Source organism: Tympanuchus pallidicinctus, unplaced genomic scaffold, assembly GCF_026119805.1.
Source record: "Tympanuchus pallidicinctus isolate F22 unplaced genomic scaffold, pur_lepc_1.0 scaffold2, whole genome shotgun sequence".
NCBI classification, from domain to species: Eukaryota; Metazoa; Chordata; class Aves; order Galliformes; family Phasianidae; genus Tympanuchus; species Tympanuchus pallidicinctus.
Window position 1 is genome coordinate 39,417,245 of NW_026294721.1, and position 22,881 is coordinate 39,440,125.

Below are 22,881 nucleotides of genomic sequence, written 5' to 3' on the forward strand. Positions count from 1 at the left end.
ACAGAAGGGCTGTTTACATGGGTGGATGGTGATAGGAGAAGGGGGGGATGGTTTTAACTGAGACAGTGGAAGTTAAGGTTAGGTATTAGGAGGAAGTTCTTCATACAGAAGGTGGCGAAGCACTGGAACAGGTTGCCCAAGGAGGTTGTGGATGCCCCATCCCTGGGCATTCAAGACCAGGCTGGATGTGACTCTGGGCAGCCTGGTCTGGTGGTTGGCGACCCTGCACACAGCAGGGGGGTTGAAACTAGATGATCATTGTGGTCCTTTTCAACCCAGGACATTCTGTTGCTGTGGGTAAGCACATGCATGCATGAGTTTCACTCATGCCAAAGGGAATTCTGAGTTTGACAGAGACAGAAGAGCTGTTTATGCACTTCTGTTCCTCTTCCACATGCCCTTGTTCCCTGCTGCTGCTTCATCTTTGCAGAGTGCTAATCTGAAGATTAACCAGTGGAAAGTACTTCTGGATGGCAATGATTTCTTGCCAATTTTGTTTGAGAAAACTGTTTCTGAAACAGAAACAACTGGTGTTAGGCAGTTCGGTTCACTTGTTCACCGTGTGTTATGTTCAGTAGCCACAGTGAGGGATAGAATCAACGTCTGTGACCTTTTTGTGTCTGTGGGCCCAGTGCCTGAAGTGCAGTTGTTGGAATGTGCACTCTGATAGACCTCTGGTTTCCCAAAACAAGTTCTTTTTCCCGTGTGAGGAACCTATTGTATCTATCCATTGTCGTTGTAGCAGGGAGCCTGGGTGTGTGGATATGTACAGCCTCGGCCACGCATTTCTGCAGCTGTCAGAGGCTTTCGTTGCACAACATGGAGTCGCTGCATGGGATGCTTAATGTTGGGAGGGAGTTTTATAGGGATGTAGCATTTAGTAGAGTAGTACATTAGGCAACAGGAATTCTGAGATTTAGTCCTAAGGGTAACTATGACTTTTTGTGACATAGTAAGAACTGTTTAATTTCTGCTCTTACAGTTTCTCTTGTTCTGTGATCTGATCAATCTGTATGTCTCAGTATTTGTGTGTGTGTGGAGAGGAAAGTATGTGGACAAGCACAGGTCACTTGTGTTCTCATTTTGTCGAGGCAAAATGCTGTTGCCTTAATGGTTTATTATCAGGAATTTCAGGGAATGGAGGTCTTTCTGCATTGTACACTTTGGCCCACACCGCAGAGTTGTTCGTGTTGCGTTTGGTGGTACTGTGGCATAAATGATCATGTGAACTGCCCTCTGTTTTGCATTATGATCAGAATCAAGAAATAAGCAGGAAGCAAATTACTTGACAACAGTTAAGGAACAGAAGGAGTAGCTCCTGGAGGGAACTGTGCAACACCCGTGTAGTTGCTCTCACATGCAGGAAGGAGAGAAGGCAAGCTGACGAGGCTAATTGTAGAAAGTTGTGCCGACTGAGAAACGCTTTCTGGCAGATTTAGCACAGCACATCTACAGCATTTCATCGCGGAGGCTGGGGAAGCCGGTGTTCTCCCTCTTCTGAACCTTGTGAGTGTGGCTTGCTGGCAGTGAAAACTCAGCAGGTAGATGTGTTAGTGGAGGCTTGCTTTCTGGAAGCTGTTTTGAATGGACGTAAGATTATATTGTTAAAATTGTGTGTATCGAGAGTGGTCTCGCCTATGATTGATAGGAATAAATGCCTGTCCTCTTTCTCCTCTGAATCTGGATAATTTGCTAAGTTCAGCAGCTTCCTTGGCATAGACTACAGAGGAGCTGTTTTGGGTCATCTGAGGCCTGGTGGCAAGAAATAAGTGTGTGCTCAAATCTGAGGGAAGTACTCTTGGCTTTAAACTATGCTGTTAGGAAATCTGGGTGAAGGCGAGGCCCCGCAGTGCTGTTCCTACATACTGCTTCATTTCTGCTGGCTTTGTCTACATAAAAGTTATGATGTTGTGCTTCCATTGTTCAGCTGTGCTGATCTAAAATCCTTAGCAAAACAACTTCTTCAGTTGGAAATGAATGGGTGTGCACAGTTCTGGACTGAAACCACAGCAGAGAGCTTTGGGCTAGTAAAAGCACTTGTGAGAAGCTGGGCCACCTTTTGTTGTGGTAAGCTGCTCTAAACTCCCTTCTCAGAGGATTAGTTAAAGGTCTCGATCTGTTCTAACAAAGCCTGAGAGAGTGATAGGAAATGGCTGCTTACCAAGCTGTGAAAAGCAAGCTCAAGGTGCTTCTCCTTGAAGACTGCAGGTGACAGACATGCAGGTGACAAACATGCAGGTGAGCCCCCTGAAGTTAGCTGGTGATAATAATAAATGGCCATTGAGATTTCAAGGTTGGCTCTGACAGAGGTAATGGAACCGAAACAATGCATTTATGCTTCTGGTAGCTTACAGTTTTTGTTTTCTCCTCTTCCTCAGGTGTCATTTTAAAAGAAGATGTGTGAAGGTTACAAACGAGTGGTGGTCTGATCTGTGTAGCAGGGAGATTTGTTTTGGGGTTGGAAATAAATGCTTGTGTTGAGAAGGCACCCATTAAATCTAGCCTTGTGGTGTGCAATTAAGGCAAAAGGTGAGTCCAGTGGAGAAGAAATGACCAGCCTTTCCCACGGGATTTTCTGTTTCTTGAGAGCTCCCCTTCCTTAAGCAAGGCTTAAGAAAATAATAATTTTCTTGAAAATAAGTGCCTTGAAAATCAGGTGGCAAGGAATGGGATGTAGCAGCATACTGCGGAGCTGCCTAGGCCATTGTCAGTAAGGCAGCTGTTTGGAGATGTGTCACTATGCATTGAGGTGCTCTTCAGGTAGACGTCCAGAATCTCTTCAGAGCAGAGCCATCTTTATGTATTGGCAATTTTTATATAATGAATGACAAAACTGAAAGCACTTTCACGCAGTTAAGTTGTTCTGTGCTACTTATGTTCTCTATGTGTGTCTGACTGACTGATAGATCAGAGCTCGCAGTGTCAGGATTGTGGGTCAGTCTGAGTCCACGGTGGTGAGGGCGTGCTGGAAACACAGGCTGATCTGTGGAGGTGGAGACCTTGAGCTGTCCTTTGGCACAGTTAGAGCTCCAGCAGGCTGATTATGTGCTGCAGAAGGCTTCTTTTACACTGCCTGTGACATAGCCTGCCTGCCTGCAGAAATGGCTGGGTGGTCAGAGGCAGTGTAAACACGTCCTCTGAGCTTTTTACAGCTATAATGGCTAGGCCTGGGGTTGTGCAGCCCTATAAGTAACTTGTTAAGTAGCTTTAAGTGATGCTTACATTTGAGAGAGAGTCTTAGGGGCTGTAGTTGTCAAACTATGGCATCAGGCTTTGGAGCAACAATTGGAGAGGGTTGCTACTGTAAGCCCAGGATACCATTTGCTTGGAAATGGTATCCTGGGCTCCATCAGAAGAGGGGTGGCCAGCAGGGACAGGGAGGTGATTGTCCCCCTCTACTCTGCTCTTGTGAGGCCCCATCTGGAGTACTGTGTCCAGGTGTGGAGCCCCCAGTACAAGAAAGACAGGGAGCTGTTGGAGGGGATCCAGAGGAGAGCTACGAAGATGATCAGGGGACTGGAGCACCTCCCCTATGAAGACAGGCTGAGGGAGCTGGGCTTGTTCAGCCTGGAGAAAAGAAGGCTGCGGGGTGACCTCATTGCAGCCTTTCAGTACCTAAAAGGAGCCTACAAACAGGAGGGGAATCAACTCTTTGAAAGGGTAGATAACTGCAGGACAAGGGGAAATGGTTTGAAGTTGAGGGAGGGAAGACTTAGGTTGGATGTCAGGGGGCAGTTCTTTACAGAGAGAGTGGTGAGGTGCTGGAGCAGGCTGCCCAGAGAGGTTGTGGATGCCCCATCCCTGGAGGTGTTCAAGGCCAGGCTGGATGGGGCCTTGGGCAACCTGGTCTAGCATTAAATGGGGAGGCTAGTGGCCCTGCCTGGGGCAGGGGAGGGTTAGAGATTCATGATCCTTGAGCTCCCTTCCAATCCTGGCCATTCTGTGTGATAGGTTTGGTTGTTTATCTCCTCACTTTGTGGTTATGTGCACCCCCTTCTTTGTTTCGGATTGATAGTTTATAGCTTGGGGAGATATGATAGGTTACTTGCTATGGGCCACAAAAACTGACTCTGGTCAATAGTATTGTAATATTTCTCTGCTGTATTATTTCTCTGTTGATAGGGATATTTTGCAGAAAACGCGTTCTATGGTGGTTTTGCAACAGTAGGGGAGCAGCCTTTGTTGAAGATGTATTTATGTCAGTCCTTCTGTCTTAAGCTACAATGTTTCTGGTTTGTTCTGCAGATATGAGCAGATATGAGCTTTGCTTGGTGAGTTCTTCACCAGCACAGGCCAAAAGAGGCGGTTGATGTTAAATTTTTATGTTCAGCTTTGTGGGGTTCAGGGCAGGAGGAGGGATTGGATGTGTATACCTGTGTTCAAATGGAGAGGGAACTTGTCAGCTTTGTACTGCATTTAGGTGAGTTTTCTTTGAAGCCAGGTTTCCAGAAGTATGATGGCAGGCAGTTTTAGAGGAAGTTTTTTGCAGATGTTTTCTAATGCTATGAAATCATGCCAGAGGCTTAACTTGCAGTCCTTGTGGCCTTTCCCCTCTCCCCACCCCCAAATAATGTAACTGTAGCAGTGAATTTACTAAGATGGTGAGTTGAGGTGGTGGTGTTTTCTGTTGGCATGAATTCTGTCTTGTATGCAGAATTGCAGCTGAGCAGCAGTTAACATATAAATTTGCTTAATGTGGAAGCATGCCAAATGTTTGGAAAGAACTGAAATGGAAAATAAAATATTAAACTAAAGGTCTCTTTTTCTTGGTAGTTCCACAGTAACAGCTTTCTTGTAGCCGTGTGTTCCAGTCTGCGTCTCTCTTTATTGTTGTTTGTCTGAGGATCAGCTACAGAGGAGGGGAGGGAGTTCTGCGAATACATCAGCACCTGTCTCGTCATCAGAAACACTGCAGTAATAATGCAGGTGTCCCTGCAGCAGAAACTCTGTTGGTGCCAGTCATGAGGACAATGTTATGCCATTTCAGCAGCATGGGCTGTTAATCTTGTCATTCCCTCCCCCCTGCCCCTGTACAGCAGCGGTGAGAGGACTGGAGTGTACAGTTGATGGAAACATAAAAGAAGACAATGAAGAGACATTCCAGCTGCTAGACTTCAGATTTCTGCTGAAGAAGGTGTTTTGATTTCGGGAGGGTTGTGGCATGTTAGACAGGAGATCCAATCATCCATTCCAGATAAAGGGAAGCAGTCCTCATTTCACAGGAAAGAAATGCTGCTCTAAGGCTGGCAGTGCTGCTGTAGTAGTGGGGTAGGCTAAGGAAGGATCATACGACATGCTTCTGGTTCAGAATAGATACGAAGAAAAGCACAGAAACCTTGAGATGGAAATCAAGTGGTCAGGGTAGTCTGTTTCACTTGGCCTTTTCAGTAACAAGCACTTCGATTTTCATCTAAGAAAAACAGTATCTCTTGTAAATACCCAGTAGATCATCACTTCTACCTCAGAGCTGTGTCATCCATGTTAAGTGATGGTGATTTGTTTTGACAAAATGACAGCCTCTGTCAAATGCTTGTTCTTAAGTTTTAATTGGAGCTTTTGTAGTATGATGCAGTATTGATAGCATAAGAGCGTTTTATTTTCAAATGGCTTCAGGCCTAAGCAGTAATTACACCTGAAAACATGGCCTGAGCTGAAAAGATAGCACAATGCCTTAATGTTTAGTTTTATCAAGTCAAAATCCGTGGCCATGATTTCATTTTGGGGGTATGCTAAGTAGATTGCTTTGCTTTCGGGTTTCAAACCAGCGTAGGTTTTTTCAGTAAGTTTCCTTTCAGTTGGGATGGTTTAATGTATGTTGAAAGTGTAAGCCATGTTCTGAGGGCTGAAGGGCAGCAGGGTGAGGGAGGGGAGGAGGTGTGTGCAGTTACTACTTTGCCATGGGCCACCTGAGCATCTGAAGAAAATTTCTAAGCTTTCACTGAGTTTGCAACTAAGTTGCACAAAAAGTGCAGTGTGGACAGTGTGTGGGCATTATGGAATACATTAGGAATAATGAGTTTCTGCTGATAAAACTCCAGGGTATTTCTTCACATGCTTAATTGAAAGCTCAGTGTAAAGGTTTGGATAGCCCATTGAAGTTAAAAAGAGAATGGAATTCTGAATCATATCTAGCAGAGGTCTTGGATTGTTTGTTTGCATGGTAGATTTTGGATGTCTAAGAAATTAATGCTACAGGTAGATGGCTGGATTTTGCCAGGTCTTAGTTGTATGTTGCTATGCAATACATGTATATTCATTCACCTTTCTCCCTTATGAATCCTTTCACCACTGAATGCCTAAGATGCAAAACATGTCAAAAACACCTAGGAGTAATGTGCAAATAAAACGTCACAAATTATTAATCAAAATTGGTCTTCATTGTTGCATTAAGAGTATTGTTTCAATTCCTCTCACTCATATCAGCTGTAAGGTGATACTGTTGAAGGTGCTGGTCTGCATAAGACAGATTTGTAGGGCATATTCATAAGTGAGTGATAGAAAGTATTTCTGATTTTAAAGGGATACTTGCTAAAGTTGTATGAAGGACACGTGTGGATGTGTGTGAACGTGTTTATTTTTTTTTTCCTACGCAATAACTTGGAATGATTTGACAGTAATCCCCAAGGCTGTGGGAAGTTTGATCAACAGGTGCTCAGTGGAGCTGTTCAGCAGCTAAAAATAGTAAGGAGCCGTTTTTGATAAAAGCACAGGCAGAGAAGATCCTGGCAGGGCTCCTGATCCTGGACTGCAGAATTGTGTAAGCTTGTCATCTTGAGGAAAGTGTCTTCATACTAGCCGTGTGTGCCCCTTTCTGCTTGGCCAGCCCTGCTTGTCGAGCTTGCAGGAGGGAAAGGCTGTGGGTCCAGCTCTGACTGAGTAAAATGTCAGTGGCTGTAAAAAACAATCTGTGGCCTTAGAAAGGTGAAGGACAGGGATAGAAATAATTAGCTCGCCACTGTTGGAGGTGTGGGAGCTAAAACTGTTCTGTAGCGAAAGCTGAGATTAACTTGGATCTGAGTTGCTGGAGTGCAGCGGGAAGCTGGTGGGTTAAGCTCTGCTGTTTTGCTGGGTGTTCCTCATGTGAATCAGGGCCATGCATTGAAGGAGCATCACTTTAGCTAAGAGCATAAGGATTCTGAAATTTCCTTGCTGGTAACTTCTCAAAGTGAGACAAAATTCTACTGACAGAGCTGGTAATGATTGTAGTTTCAGTCTGAAGGTGGCGTTGCAATACCTTGTGGGCCTGTAAATCTGTGTAAAATGTCATGTTATCTCTAAAACCTTCGTACTGCTCTCCAAAAATTTCAGAGCTGTGAAAGATGAATTTTTGCAGCTCTTGGAAATTGGCAGTTGGCCCTTAGGTAACTAAGAAATAATAAAAACAACCTCTCAGTTCACGTCAGTTTCAGGTGCTGAGGTTTGCTGCATGGCAGTAGCAGCTGGCTGTTCTTTGTGTGCTGCGTTCTCCAGAGAGCATTCATACTCCTTGTTGTTCTCTGAGGAGCCATAGAGCCTCTGCATGTCAAACACCAAAGGCTCCACTGCCAAGGCAAAAATTTAGCAAAATACCAAATCAGGAATCCATGCCTAATAGAAGACAAAAAGCGTAGGAGTGATCTGTCAGCAGTTGCAAAGTAAGTTGGCTTTTAAATTGTAAGGCTCTAGAAAGTAGGGGCTACCTTCCACCCCCAAGGAGAAGTACAGTGCCCACAAAGTGAATATTTTGTCAGACAAGGTGTTTTGAGGCCTCTTGAAATACTTGTCTGGGCTAGTTGGGTTCATCCAAAACAGGTTTCAGTTGATGTTATTTATGAAGCTTGAATACTGAAGCTTAAAAACGTTTCATCCTATTATGTTAATGACTGCAGCTTGCTCGTTCACAGCTTTCTAAGTCTGTTGCTGGCACTCTGACTGCTAGACAGTGAAACTGGATTTCACTCTGCTACTTGAAACGTTTTTGTATAAAATGTTTACTACTATTTTGAGCATGTCTGCATGCAACATAGGGGAATATTGTATTGTGTGGTTTCAGACTGTTAGTGCTGCCTGAAAAAATGTTTTTCCAACATGATGGTTCTAATCTTTGGCCTAAGCACGGCTTCATGCTTTTTAGTGTTTTGACTGGGTTGATAACTGTGTGCCTAAATGCATGCAGGCTGTAGCAACTGCTTGCTGCCTTCTATCTGCATCAGCTTCTGGATTGCAAATGTTACAGTAGTGTGATGCTGTAATTTTTTGTAATTTATGTGGAGAATAGTGTTTTAAATGCTTGTTGTGTTAATTTCTTTCAAAATGCTGGAAAGCAGTAAGTACAGAGTACTTAAGGGTGTCCTTAGAGAGAAAGGCAGTGGAATGGAATTTTCAAAATGCACTTCTTGGGCCCTTAAAGGCTCATAGCTGCGTAACATGATGTAGGGCTGAGAAAATGACTGGTTAGAACTATTTTAATTCTTCTGGGTTGTCCTTGAGACAGCTGTGATCGAGGGGAAAGTCTTTAAAACAGTGATAAATGCAAGAGATGCTCTATAGACTACTGAGCAGAGCTATTCATGGCAGCCATGTAGTGATTACATGGATAAATAATAGTCTTTTGATATTCAGCGCTAAGGACTTTAATAGGTGGTGCCTGTTGAGCTGTTTTCTACCACAGTTCATAAGCAAAATTTCAAGAATCTCTTTTGATGTCTACTGTTATAAGTTCACCATAGAGCATCCCAGCTTAGAGGTAGTGGCATTATGGGTTGGAAGTTAGAATACTGCAGGTGTTAAAGGTGCATGGAGACAGATGTGTAAGAGACCCTTTAAATGTACCAAGGCCACTAGTGTAACAAAAAGGCTTAGCTCTGATCTTGCGAGTCTTTCATTGCACTGCATCAAGCAAGATCAAAATTTCTTGGCAGTGAAGTTGTACAGTCTGATCAGATTTCAATGGTGCTGTACTTGGATGTGTGATACTGGTTTCTATGTGTTTATTTACTTGAAGAATTCTCATACCAAGTTAGCCATGTGTGGCAGGCACTTCTGCTGTAAGTGAGTTTGAAGTTGCTGTCACCTTAGGTTTATAATGTTAGTTTGGATATAACATATTGGCTTTGGTGGTAAAGTAAGACCATCAGCTTTCTATTTAGTTGATGTAGTTTTTGAGAACTTGGTTTGTTGTTGAGTACTGGATTTCTCTCGGCAGCATGGGCAATAAGTGACATAGGTGAGATTGGTATTCCATGCTCCTTTCTACCTGGCTTGTCATTAAATTAGGAAGGTGTTAAAATGAGTCTTGGCTGCTGGTCAATTTTTTTGTAAAAAGCTCTGTTTGGAGGGAAGCTGCAGGATAAGTTTGTCATCTTTGTTGCAGCTGTATGAGGCCATATGGAGGCATGTCTTGACTCCGAAGATACTCACATAGGGGAAACAAGATGGGCTATCAATGCTGTGTATCCATAGCTGCTCTACATATGTATTATTTGCACGGGAGAGATGGTGAGGAACTGAATCATGCCTCCAGGGGATCTGCTATTTCACAGTGAAATCCATGTTCAGCATCTGGCAGTTTGCAGTCAAAATATGGAATTGCTGAAATACTTCACAGCTTTCTTGAGCATATGTGCGCAAGAGTCCTGTGGATCAGCTTTTGTGCAGTTGAGATATCTGTATGTGTCAGATGGTAGAACAGTACTAAAAATGCTGGTTTTTTATGAAAGCAAAGCTGTTTCCCTGCTCATAAAATACACTTCCTGTAGAAATGTATACCTCTTGATTCTGGGCTGGTAACAAAGAAATAATCCTGTGCTATCTTTCCTACTTAGTTCCTTTTTGTTTTCCTTGCTAACGGTCATTCCAAAACTAGAGGATGAATGAGTAGATAGAATTTTGAGTCTGTGTTTTGGAAAACAGAAGTGCCGAACTGTACACAGAGATGAGGGCTTGTGAAGGAGGCTTGGGAGTGTGTGGGCAGCCCTCAGCTTTGATATTGTGAAGCTTTGTCACCTGGAGGTAGAGATGATAAAAGCACAGTGTTGAAAGTTGCAGTTGAGTCTAGTATCTCAATACTTGGAATACTAAGAAGGATTGCTTTCTGCTTACAAAAATAGTAGTTGGAACATGTTCTGGGGTACTTGTAGTGTGGAACTTCTTTGAGGTTTGGATTAATATACCAGCTAACTGCAGTTCTTGGGCGCTTTTAAAATTTCTTTTTGTATTTAATGCATCAAAATGAGTCTGTTTAGTAAAGAAGCAGTCAAAACTTGGTGGCTTCCACTGCCTCCCCCCCAGCATCTCTTTTGATTGGTGTTAGCATCAACTTCCCTAGAAATCGTTCTGGGCAAAGCAGAGATAAACAAGTAGAGAACATGGGGTTTTATTGCTGGGTGAGAGAGGAGAAATCTTGTAAAAGGCTTTGTGCTGGGGGCTGTCCAAACAATTGGATTATGTCAGAGTATTGTGTGATCAGAGAAGTGCCGACTGAGCCCAGACTGATTGTTCTGATATGTGAGGTGGAGCATGCGTGTACTCTTCCACACATTTGTAGTTAAGCAAAATAATATACATCTGGAGACTGTTAAAGGAAGTGTCTGTTTACTCGGGCTGGTAAATGGAAATGCTTTCTTTAGTCTCTTCCATCTGCAGAAAAGGCGGTGTTTTCTGGGGAAAAAAAGCCACCAAAAACGATTTTCACCTACCAAAATGCAGATTTATTCACCAGTGTTAGAAAAATCTTTACCACTTTGTCATCGTGCATTGGATGTGGTGTCATGTTGAACGGACTGAGAAACAAAATTGTAGAGCCAATGAAACTCTCTTAAGAGGAAGGGCAATTAGAGAGGTGTAACTGCTAGCCTGCTGGAAAGTTCTGCAACTCTTAGGTTGAAGATGAATCTGTTAGAAAAGAATATCCAGCTATATTTAATGTTGTGAAATAGTCTAAAATAAGCTGTTAATACATTTCATTCCTTGAGGCATTACTCTGAAACAGTGTTTAAGTGAGAGCACATTATATGACTCTTATCCAAAATGTTTTATGGAATACATTTTCTCCTGGTGACTTGTGGTTTTAATGGTACCGTGTTGTTTGTAGGTAGATTGCTTTTTCTCACCTTTTTCCTAGTATGCTTTAGGTGAGGCTACTTGTTTTTATCACACAGTGCTCACATTATTAGGGAGAAGGAAAATGGGAAGATTTTTCCATTTGAAACGAACTGCACAAAAAACCCAATGTCAGGGGAAGAGATGTGAGTTTCATGAGAATGTTTTTGTATTTTGACTTACTGCTTAGCAAGTATTTGTATCACGTTAGGAAGAACCATGACCCGCTAAATACTTTGCTCAGGTGAGGTTTATCAGTTAGTTGATGCGGGGGTGGTTTTGATTTCCATTTCTGATGTTGAGAGAGCCAAGAAGCCTTTCAGCTGCTCGGTAACCTGCATTTCCAGCAGTGCAATCTGTCTCTTTCCTCCTGAATGATGGAGTAGTTCCTTTCTCTTGCTGCAGCAGGCTTAGTCTGTTGGAAGAAGATAAATACTAAGTCTGCAGATGAACTGGTCTAAAAATGGTCAAGTGGATATGTGGAGTGCAGCTGGCAGTGATCAGGTAGGGGACCTGCCAAGGCTGCCAGAGGCTGGGGAGAAAACTAGAGGTTGCCTTCAGTTTGCAAGTTAGAATACTGTACCGTGTGTATTTATTAATGGTATCCATTAGGTGATAAGGTAATTTTTGTGAGTAGTTCTCAGCCTAGCTTCCTAAACAAACAAGGTATATGTCTTCAAGGTAAATTCTAATAGCATTCCTACAAAGTTTTGAATGTGCTGGGGAAGTGAAGACAAGTTTTAGAAGGAAAAGCTGTGATGTAAGCTCTCTGCTTGTATGCAGGAAGAGATGGAAAGAGGAGGAGACCTTTCAGGAGTCCTAAGATGAATTGGTTGTTCTTCTGGTTTGTCTGCACTTAGGTTCGTAGGGCATTTATCTGCAGGAATCTGAACTCGTGATGCTCATGAGATTGCTTGTAAACTTTAGGGACAGACATAAGTCTTTCTCAAGAATAAAATAATTTGTACTTTATCTTGATAAACTATACTCCATATGGAAATACATTACTGCTGTGTTACAGATGGTAGCTGCTTTTACTGTAAATTTGGAGTCTTTAATGAAGCACGGGTAGTTGATCTGTGGTTTATCTGCTGGACAGTCTTATGTCTAGGTAGATTTTCTGATTGTGGAAGAAGTGGATTTCTGAGACGGTAGAGCTTTGGAGAGGAATGGTGTTTCAGCATGAGCTTGGTAATCTAATGAACGGCTCTGTTGTTAGTTCATAAACTTCATAGTGTGTTTATGGATCTCCTAGAGGAACTTGTATATGATTTTCAAAAACCTCATTGCTTCCAATGGAGAAATAATACCATTTTGACTCATCTGAGTGTGGTTTGATAAATAAAGTATTAAAAAATAAATAAATAAATACAAAAAACCCCTGCTGCATTGCAGTTACATTTTTTGATGTATTAATTAAAAGTTTATCAGTTACATTCTTCTCAGATTAGAACTGTTATTTTTCAGGTGGAATCATTTATCCTGGATCAGGATGATCTTGAAAACCCTATGTTGGAAACAGCTTCCAAATTGCTTTTGTCAAGTACTGCTGATGGTGCTGACCTGAGGACCGTAGATCCAGAAACCCAGGCAAGATTAGAAGCTTTACTTGAAGCTGCAGGTAAGTACTCGTGTTCCATACAGGTTTAATCCCAATGCACTAACACATGAGCCTATACTGGAACTGCTTTCATAAGTCTAATCCATAGGAGGATGGTACAGATGCAGAATGCAAAGCAGTGTGAATGTGGCAATGTTGTGTAAGTCAGGGGTGACTGAGCAACTCATTAAAATGTTGTGAATTTTTGAAAATTAACTTCATGTGAATGTTGTGCTTCTAATAGGTTTCTTCTGAATTTGGATTTATAGATACCTCAGAAAAAAATGAACACCCAGCCTTAAACTTGCAGCCTTGTCTCAAAAACTATACTGTTCAGTGAGGCTTTGTTTTGTAATACGGATGTATGAAAAACATTAGTTGCATATAATGGCTAGTTGAAACACAGTGTTTTAGATGGTTAGAGGGTTTAATTCGTGTGCATCATGTCTGAGTGCAGCTAATAATTTAATGCTGTAAACAGCTAATCCCTTCTGTTTTGGAAGCTGTAGTTCATTATGTTTGGAATGCTTCTGTCAAGGAATCTTGTAGGCTCAGTTTCAACTTCTTTTCGTTTCCTCCTTTCCTGGCACGCATACCAACTTGTTGCAAATTGGCGTCATGGAAGGAATAGGTAAACTATCGACTGCTGATGGTAAAGCATTCGCAGATCCTGAGGTGCTTCGCAGACTGACTTCTTCGGTCAGTTGCGCGTTGGATGAAGCTGCTGCTGCACTAACCCGGATGAGAGCAGAAAGCACAGCAAATGCAGGGCAGACGGACAAGTAAGCCATGCTTTATACTGTAGTTGTGTGCTGCTTAATGGTGGGGCTTTTCCTTGTGTATTCCTGGCTGCAAAATGATGAAACTCCAAGTGGAACTTGTGCCGAGTTGTCAGCTGGGTAAGACCTTGAACAGAGGTGTGGCCAAGCTTCTCTGCTTTTTGGGAGGCTCTCTGGTACTCAGTGGATTCTGGGTTGCTGAACATTGGAGGGAGAAGTAAAAGATGACTCTCTTCTAGGCTCTATTTGTGTTTTGGTACAAAAGAATCAGACTGTTAGTAGGAATTACTGAATTCCCTTTTTTTAGTTGACAGTTTATTCTTTGTATACCAAGTGACTCAGAAGGAAACAGAGTACGCTGACCAGGACATTTAAAGAAGAGCAGAATAATTTGCTGTTGTGTCTGATGCTCTTCTTTGCATGCCCCTGTTACCAAAGTTGCTAAGACAGGGGATATGGGAAGTAGAAGAAAATATGGAAAATATGTTGAGCAGTATATTTTTAAGAAATATTTTTGCATATATAAAAACTTGGTCTGGTGGCACAGATGATACAGGAGTCCTGGTTATGAGAAGCAGTTATAATTTGGTCCATGCTAAACGAGTAACCATTTCAGATCTTGTGTGTTCTGAGAATTGTTAATGTTGAATAGTGAGGCTTGCAAAAATATTCAGTGAAATACCTTATTTTTTCATTCCCTTTATGGTTAATTTTGTTTTGATAGGACTTGTTAAATGGATAGGAGGTGAAAGGATGGTGGGTGAAATGAAGTCACCCAAATTAAAAAGACTTGAATTTGTTATTACTGGTACAGTTAGATGGAGAAGAGAGAAAATTTGTCAGGCTTGAATTTCTACCGTAAAAGTTTCTGCTTTGTAAGAATAAATACATTGTATACATTGTTTCAGAGTAATTGAAAATATGCATTCAGTAAACCCTTTTTTGACTGAAACAGAATTAGTGATAGCAGTAAAGAAGTGATGTGAGAACGAGAAATTCTCTTAGGGTTTACTGAACCAGGAGAACATTGCCAATTCTTGCTGGGTGGAATTAGAGCCATAACCAAACCATTGAATTGTTATAAAATTCCGTAACTTCTGTCATATGCTATGTGGCAGAAGTGAAGCCATTTTCTTAAGGGCAATTTGTTTTAGTTCAGTAGTTACAGTGCTGGGAAAAAGTGTGAATAAGGCTGGTGATTTCTCTGTCCTCAAACACCTGGAATAAGAGAAGATGCGACTTTGAGAGCTTGTAGATTTGGAATGGAATACTAAAAAATAGTACTCAGTTGGGTAATATTTTATTGAACTATTGTTCAAATCACGTCTTTGAACCTTACATTAGAAAATAAGTAGAACAAAACCTTTTCAAACTGATGGTGCAAAACGGGAATATACAGAGACTTATGCTATGTAGTGATTAGTAGTACAAATGAGCAGTGATTTGTTTCTAGTACTGTAGGAGTAGCCTTTCAGAAGGAAAAGTGATCGCAAAAAAGGCTTCATACTCTAATATAATGTCACATTGAGTGCATGTGCTGAGGGCAAATCAGGCCCACGGTTGTGTCCTCTCTGAGCGTGTTCTCTGCTTTTCCTGTCTGTGTTGCAGAACTTGGTAAGCAAAGTGTCATTCTGCACTGCATGTTAAGTTATAAGATTGGAAAATAATAACATGATTAATGCCATCTTTAATTAACAGTTGACGCTTTTTAGATTGTGCTTTCTTTTTAGTTAACTGCATCCTTTTGGCATGTTAGACTTGTTATTCTGCACGTAGAGAAAGCGTTTCAAGTGCGGTCTGTTTTCACTTCCCAATGCTTTCTGTCTTACCAGCCGCAGCTTGGCAGAGGCTTGTTCAGAAGGAGATGTAAATGCTGTGCGGAAGTTGCTAATTGAAGGACGAAGTGTGAACGAGCACACAGAAGAAGGGGAAAGCCTCCTTTGTTTAGCTTGCTCAGCAGGATATTATGAGCTTGCACAGGTTGGTCCTTTTCTAACTGTTTTGTGCATCTTATACAAAAACATGTAGGTGTTAAATTAATGCTTTTTTCTTATGTACTTGAAAGTAGTGTTAAGATAGTGGAAAACATTAGTAAACTGACAGGTGAAGACTTGCACACCGCTGCATGTTGCTGGTGCATTTTGTGCTTATTTTTCAAATTTTCTAGCATGAAACTCTTAGTGAAGATGTGGGGGTTGTGTAACGTTGTAACCGTCTTGACACTCAGCCTTGTCACTTCCCAAGGCTGTTGATCATCCTTCTGTTCGCAGGTTCTTCTGGCAATGCATGCTAATGTAGAGGACCGAGGTATTAAAGGAGACATAACACCTTTAATGGCTGCTGCTAATGGCGGACATGTCAAAATCGTCAAGTTGCTGCTAGCTCATGGTGCTGATGTGAACGCGCAGTCATCAACAGGTAAATAGGTGTTGAAGCTTGTTGAAAACAACTGGAAACCTGAGATTTGCTGCATACTAGAACTTGATTTGAAAAAATTGTAAGACACACTCAGTTGAGAGCCAACTTTTATGAACAGAATTCTTTCTTAATGTTTTACAACTTACTTATCCTTTTTTGGGTAGTTTTAAAATGTAAGTTGGTTTTGGACATAAGTAATTGGATCAAGTTAGTGACTTTTAGATATGTGGGATTTGTGAATTGTTGTGGCACAGTATTTTAAGCACGATTTGGAAGTTGATATACTCAAAATTATCTGACGGAAGGTCTGGTTAACTGAGAATACAGTAAACATGAGAAGAGGGCCTTTTTTAGTGCCACCTTCTTGGCAGGTTGTGTTTTAGTAGCCTGTCTTTTGGAAATTCTTGTTGTGCAGCCTGCAGAAGCAGACAGAATAACTGATTACTAACCCTAAATAATGAGGAAAATTAGGGTGTGAGGTGACAGGTGTGTGGAGGTTTTTTATTAATTAAGCAGTCCCAAGTTTGTAATACTCTGCTCTGGCTTTTTTTTGAGAAGCCTTTCATAAGGGCGGATTCATGGACTGTTTTGTTCAGATAGTTGTTTTTTTTTTTTCATGGGGATTCTTTTCATCTCTTTGTGAAGCCTGTGGACCTTGTGAACTAGCCCTTCACAGGTGCTCTAGATCTGGTTTAGAGAGCAGTAGTTTATGTTGCTCCTTGCTTTGAGCTTTTCTTTTAGCCATCATAGTACATCCCTGCAGATTTAACAAGAAAGGTGCTGAGGTTTTGTCGTGCAAGTTGGGATTAACCAAGAAAGAGAAATGCGGAGAGAATTTTCAGTGGCCAAGTACATTTAAATCTTCAATTTATTTTCCCTTCATCCTTTCAAACAGTCTCTTGGTTTGAAACTTTTTTTTTTAATAAAAAAAAAAGCAACAAACTTGTTCCGGAAGGCACTTAGCCCTATAAATGTGATCAGATGATTGAGATACAAGGTTTTCAATGTAGAAATTCTGTCAGATTTAGAGTTCTGTCTTCAAAATCTTTCTCCTCTGGTTCTAGGCAATACAGCTCTTACCTATGCCTGTGCTGGAGGCTACGTTGATGTTGTGAAAGTGCTGCTGGAATCGGGCGCTAGTATTGAGGACCATAATGAAAATGGTCACACTCCTCTAATGGAAGCAGGAAGTGCTGGTCATGTGGAAGTGGCCAGAGTGCTGTTAGAAAATGGCGCTGGCATAAACACACATTCCAATGAGTTTAAGGAGAGTGCACTTACCCTGGCTTGTTACAAAGGTATGGTACCAAGGCCTTTACTGAAGTGTGGAAAGTCTCTTCAAACGTGTATTTACTCTGCCTTGCTGTATATTATGAAATTTATTTTAAGGCTATAAATATGTTTTTATATTGGTTGGAATGTTCCACAGCATGTATGTACCATAAGATGATGGTTCATATATAGAATAAGTATTTAAGATACAAAACTTTTTCTGAGTCCTTACGATAGTTAATTTTTTTTCTCAATTAAATGAATTGTGAAGCAAGAGGATATACTTTATCACAGAATGAGTACAATAAACTTTCTGTAATGTAACTTATTTTGCAAGATACGCTGCTTAGGTATGGAAATGTCAAATTGTTTAAAGGACTTTGCACTTTAAAATATATACGGTATCTAGGACTTTGCCTTTTATCTGTCAGTGCTTAGGCAGTGGGACTTCCTTGCCTCCTTTGGAGTATTAAGTAGCAATCTTGCATCTCCTTTGGGAGAGCTGAAGTTGTTTTAAGACCAAATGTTTTCAAGTAGCCAGAGTAGTTGCTGCAATCGTCACTTAAGGTACTTTTTATTATAACTATTAGAATGGCTCTTGGAATCCTAGAGGTACTTGCTGTAGCATATCCATGGAAGATAATTGTAATTGTTCATTTACATTTGTTTTCTTCTGCTTTGATAAAATCCTTGTGCATTATTACTAAACACCTTCATAAGCCATGGTAGTTTATTTCTGTGGTAATTCTCAGAACAGAGGCTTTGTTTGAAAGAGAGGAGGGGACTTCAAACCATCTCCTGCCTGAAAATAGTGTATCTGAGCTCTCATTCATGAGCCATCTTGGAGAGCAGTTGTTTTTTTTTTTTTTAATTGTTAAAATCACTTTTGTGTTACACCAAACAGAAAAGAAGTGAAGATGTTCAAGGTTTTATGTTCTTCTCATCCATACATCTTGTCTGTATCCCATGAATTTCTGTGTTGCTCTGAATGTCATTTTTAGGAAGTGAAGATATCCTGATTTTTTTCTTTTTTTCTGACATTGCTTGCTTGTAGTATGACGTGCCGTGCTTAGAACCGAGGATGTCACAATCTTCTTCCAAGTAAAGGGGGAAGGGTGAAAAGTCAGTGTAGCCTCATAGTGGGCACTATCCTATGTTTGTTCAGTTATAAAACAGGTGGTTTTTTTTTTCCTGACTTGATTTTATGTGCTTACTTCTTGGGTCAGTCATGGCTGTGTGGCAGAGTTAAGTGGGCTTGACATACCTGCAGGACTTGGAAAGTGATAGTTGTGAATTAATGGAGTGGTAGATCGTAAATACTTGCAAACTGTGTTAAAATTTTTTTATGGTAGAAATATTCAGATAGATTCTACAAATGCTATGTGTGAAGGTCCATCTGTCTGGTATATTTTATTCCCTAAGGCTTGATGTGACCTCAGGGACCATTCGCAATGTAATTTATAAGCACAGTAACCCTAAATTCTTAGTGTTGACTGAGAAAAAAAAGAAAACTCCCTCCAAGCCAAACAAAACATCCTGATGTTCTTTAGTTGAAGAAGTTGGAAACTGTTAAGACATAATGAACTACTCTTGTTAATCTGATGTTTGCGCTGCTCAGCTCTATGATTTCAAGGAATGCATGTTGTAGATGCATCATTTTAGTCATGAAGTGAATCAGATGATATTTATAAAAATTGTTACTAGGTTTATGTGGACTTTGAATGTATAGATATGAACATATCTATATGTATATATCTATATATATATGTATCTGTAACATGGCCTTTTGTTGCCTTACTATTCTAGTACATTTTTGTGGTAGTTACAAAATGTACTTGACAAAAGTCGTTTCTATCTGTTAAGTAACTTCTCTGTACAGGTCATCTAGAAATGGTGAGATTCTTGCTGGAAGCTGGTGCAGACCAGGAGCACAAGACAGATGAAATGCACACTGCTCTCATGGAGGCTTGCATGGTAAGAGATGCATGCATTTATTGGTGAGGCAGGTCTGTTGTTTTTTACTTCCAGGAGGTGAATGGAGCGATTCTTTCTGGCCTTCTTGAGGTACAGAACCGAACTTTGTGTTCTGGTTCTCTGGACATATTGATCCTTTAGAAGATGATAAAGGGGGAGGTAACTGGTTGAAATATAGTACTTACTAAGATAGTAAAATGAAATTTCTTGTTTTGAAAACTAATGAAGTAACATTTCTGAGACAGTGGGAGATGGTTATGAATTCATGGTTTCAATTATGAAGTTTACATTATGTCCAACTGCAGTTTAATTTTTTCAGAAGTAACAGAAGTCAACAAGTAAGGCTGTGCTGTGCTCATTGTCCTAGAGCAGCTTCATATAAACTACATCTTCTGTTGTTACATCATTTACTTTTGACTGGTAATTATGGAAGCATGGTTTGATGAAGAGAGTTTTGTGAAGCTCAATTTAGAAAAACTCATTAATTCAAGTGTGGCTGTATGTAAATACTTGTTATTTATTTTAAACCCCCCCCCCGCTTTTTTTTTTTTTTTTTTAATTCTATCAGCTTCTGGGAGAGCAACTTGCAGTTTATAATGGGGTAATCCTTTCTACAGTGATCTCCAAATGAAGTAACGTAAAGCAGATTTGTATTGGCTGTTGAAATGCTGTTACAATATGCACTAAACATAAGAAATTAATAATAATAAAAAAAAAAAACCTGGCTGTTTGGAAGCATTTAACATAACTATGCCGTGTTTAAGGAGTTTGTAAGCAAAGTTCTTGTCTTCCCATACTGATGGCTAAGTTTAGGTGTGTGACTCAATTCTGTATGGTTCACCAGCCCCTTTCTCCCTGAAAACAGGATCAGAGGCTTTTTGGGGAGCAGCTAGTAAAACAGAAAAGGAAACTATTAAAAACCTTGATTAATAAGAGTACTTCTGTGTCTATTAATCTGAAGCAATCTATTTTCTGCTCTATTTTATAATTGTCTTTTTATTAATCTTGAAGACTCTTGACAGAAAATCAGATTTTTAGGTGATTTGTTACAACACAAGTGCTTGTGAAATTATCACCATTAGAGATTATGCATGTGTACATTTTGGTGCTGAAATGTCATAATTGATGCCCAGTTTAAAATGATTCCAAGCTTTTGTAGTAGAGAAAAAAATTCTATATCAGTGTCTTAATGTGTGTTTGTGTGAGCTACAAGTAAGCTGAATAATTGGATTTCTAACATGTTTTTCTTGTGAACTTTGTGTACTTTCGTGATGTGCCTATGGAAAAGTGCCACAAGCACTTCTTTAAACTTTACTTAGTTTTCCTTTTCCTGAAATTACAGCACTTATGAGTCTAAATTCACCCACAGCTATGCCTGTTTCAGGAAGATAATGGCTTCAAATAGGGTGATCATTAACTAACAGTGATAGTTCTCTAGAGGTCATTAGAAAGAAAGGCACACAGATTACCAAGTCTTCTGTTTCTTCTTACCCCAAGATATTAATAGGCTTGCCATTTAATTATGGCAGTGGGGAAAAAGCCTTGATCTCCCTTATTTCTGCAGCAAACACTTTTGATAATTGACTGAGAGGTGATTGATGTTATCAGGACCTTCACTTATTTTTAAGAGAGGGAGCTACTTTCTGTGGCAGTTCTTAAAAAACGTGGCAGTTTGAAATATAGCAGAAGCTTCTCATACAGGAGGCAAAAACACTGCTTTTCAATAACAGAAGAAAGCTACCCTCTCTAGGATGACACTGAAGTTCAGTATGTGTTAGAGAATTACCTGTGGCATAGTGCTTATGTTACAAGCCATGAAACTGCATGGACCTTGTCATACAAGGCATTCAGGAAGACTTTTGTTCAACAGAATTTTTTTTTTTTTTTTTTTTTGCAGACACAGGTAATTGTTTAATGCAAATGAGTTGCTGAGCAACATGAGTTGTCTCGTGGGAGCAAAAAGCAGGTTTGTCTACTTGGCACTTAGTAATACAGCATTTTCCAGTGAGTGCTGAGTACTGACTGCCTGCACCAGTTGGTCTTTAGAACATGCCTGGTGCACTTGTGCAGATTGATCAGACAACCTTTTGTGATCAAGTAGCAGTTATAGGGTATTTTTCAGATGTTTCAGAAGAACTGAACAGCACCTTCCCATTGCCACGGTTGGTAGAACACAGCTAAAATTTCCTTGAGTGATTAATCACCAGTAGTTATTTTTAAGGCTGCCTGGCCTACATAAGAAACTTTGAAGCGTATCCTTATGCTGCTGTTAGCTGTACTTTAGCTAAATCAGTTGGGAATGATTAGTGAGCTGTTTTGCCTGAGCCTGATGGTTAAGGCACATCTCAGTATTTCCCTGAGGAAAGATTCTTTATGGAGTCTTGGAGATTTTCCCTAAAATGGTGTTGTCATTTCATGTAGAAAAGTGAGTCCTAGTTTGTGTCCTAGATCTTTCTCTGGGAGAAAGTCCTACGTGCTCCCCAGAAATGGTGAGGTTCAGACAATGAAGTTTGAAGATGTCAGATGCAATGATGCATTTAGTCTGAGAAAGAGCTCTTAAGGTTGTGGTTTGCAGTTTGATGAGGATGACACTGGCTGTGGTTTGCTATCCCTTGGTGCAGACAGCGATGGCTTCAATTTGCTGTCTCTTATTAATTAATCTGAGATCAAGATATACTTAACTTGTTGAACAAGAATCTTGAGAGAGCTTTGTGTTCTTGGTAAGCTGCTGCTTTTCCGATGTCACCTCCTGTTGTTTGTCAGACTTTTCCCTCCATAGCTACTCCAAGTTTGAATGATCCCCATTTATGGGCCTCTTGAAGAAAGCCAGCTTGCAGAGTTTGTGTTGCTGTTGTGACCAAGTGTAGTGACCAAGCTGATCTTGCTCTGTTATCAAACTGCCATTCAAATCTATTTTTGTTGATATGCCACTGTGAGGACTCCAGAGCAAACATACAGCTGAAAAGCTATTTCAGCAGGTTCTTCAATCTATGGCGTACAGAGAATATGACAAAGACTATATGCTCAAATGGTTTGCAAAGTAAAAAATAAACCCAAATGTTGAGTGTACATTTTGGGAGTTTGACAGCATAGCAGCATCTGGAAATCTTTGCCTATGGATAGTTATAGTTGAGGTCACTATTGTGATTTATGGGAAACCTCTGACAAATTGATTTGATTTCACTTGGAAGGGAGAAAGCAAGTCCTGACTGTGGTGTAAAACAGAGCAGTAAGTGCAGTAGTTCTATGGGAGCCAAGAGACAAGCAGTATAGTTCTGCACAGCTATGTAAGACAGTAAGGAAGCAAAATTGTTTAACTTAAACAGTTTCCCAGCTTTAGCTGGGAACCCGTGAAGTAAATACTCTGATATGCTAGCAGTCCTCATGGAGGTGAAGGCAAACTACTGCTCATTTTTGTAATGTAAATACTTTGTATGTAACAAATAATGGAAATGCGTGTTGAATCTTAGAATTTGCTTCTTTGCTAATTGTAGAGTCTTGACATGGAGTGACTTCTTAGCAGTGTTAAGGCTTTGTAGTCTTTCAGAAGAGCGTTGCAACTTGTTCTCATGTCCAAGTAAGAAGTTTTTTGATTGGAATTCTTTCAGTACTTCTTTATCACAGAATCACAGAATGGCCCAGGTTGGAAGGGACCTCAAGAGTCAGGAATCTCCAACCTCTCCCCCCCCCCCCCACCAGCACATGCAGAGCCACCAACCTCCCCATTTAATACTAGACCAGGCTGCCCAGGGCCCCATC

The 22,881-nt window shown here is 40.7% G+C and overlaps 1 protein-coding gene across 7 annotated transcripts in view; it reads left to right on the forward strand.

Moving 5' to 3' along the window:
• Positions 1-22,881, forward strand: part of ANKRD17 (ankyrin repeat domain 17) — an 81,299-nt gene that overhangs the window by 24,881 nt on the left and 33,537 nt on the right. For 6 of the 7 annotated variants that reach the window (XM_052683176.1, XM_052683177.1, XM_052683181.1 and 3 more), the window contains exons 2-7: positions 12,547-12,700; positions 13,305-13,461; positions 15,291-15,438; positions 15,729-15,876; positions 16,941-17,174; positions 19,028-19,122. In XM_052683176.1, coding sequence (XP_052539136.1) covers positions 12,547-12,700; positions 13,305-13,461; positions 15,291-15,438; positions 15,729-15,876; positions 16,941-17,174; positions 19,028-19,122 — 936 coding nt within the window. Of the gene's footprint in view, positions 1-12,546; positions 12,701-13,304; positions 13,462-15,290; positions 15,439-15,728; positions 15,877-16,940; positions 17,175-17,594; positions 17,716-19,027; positions 19,123-22,881 lie in introns of those variants that run through there. The other variant, XM_052683183.1, reaches the window with a different exon arrangement.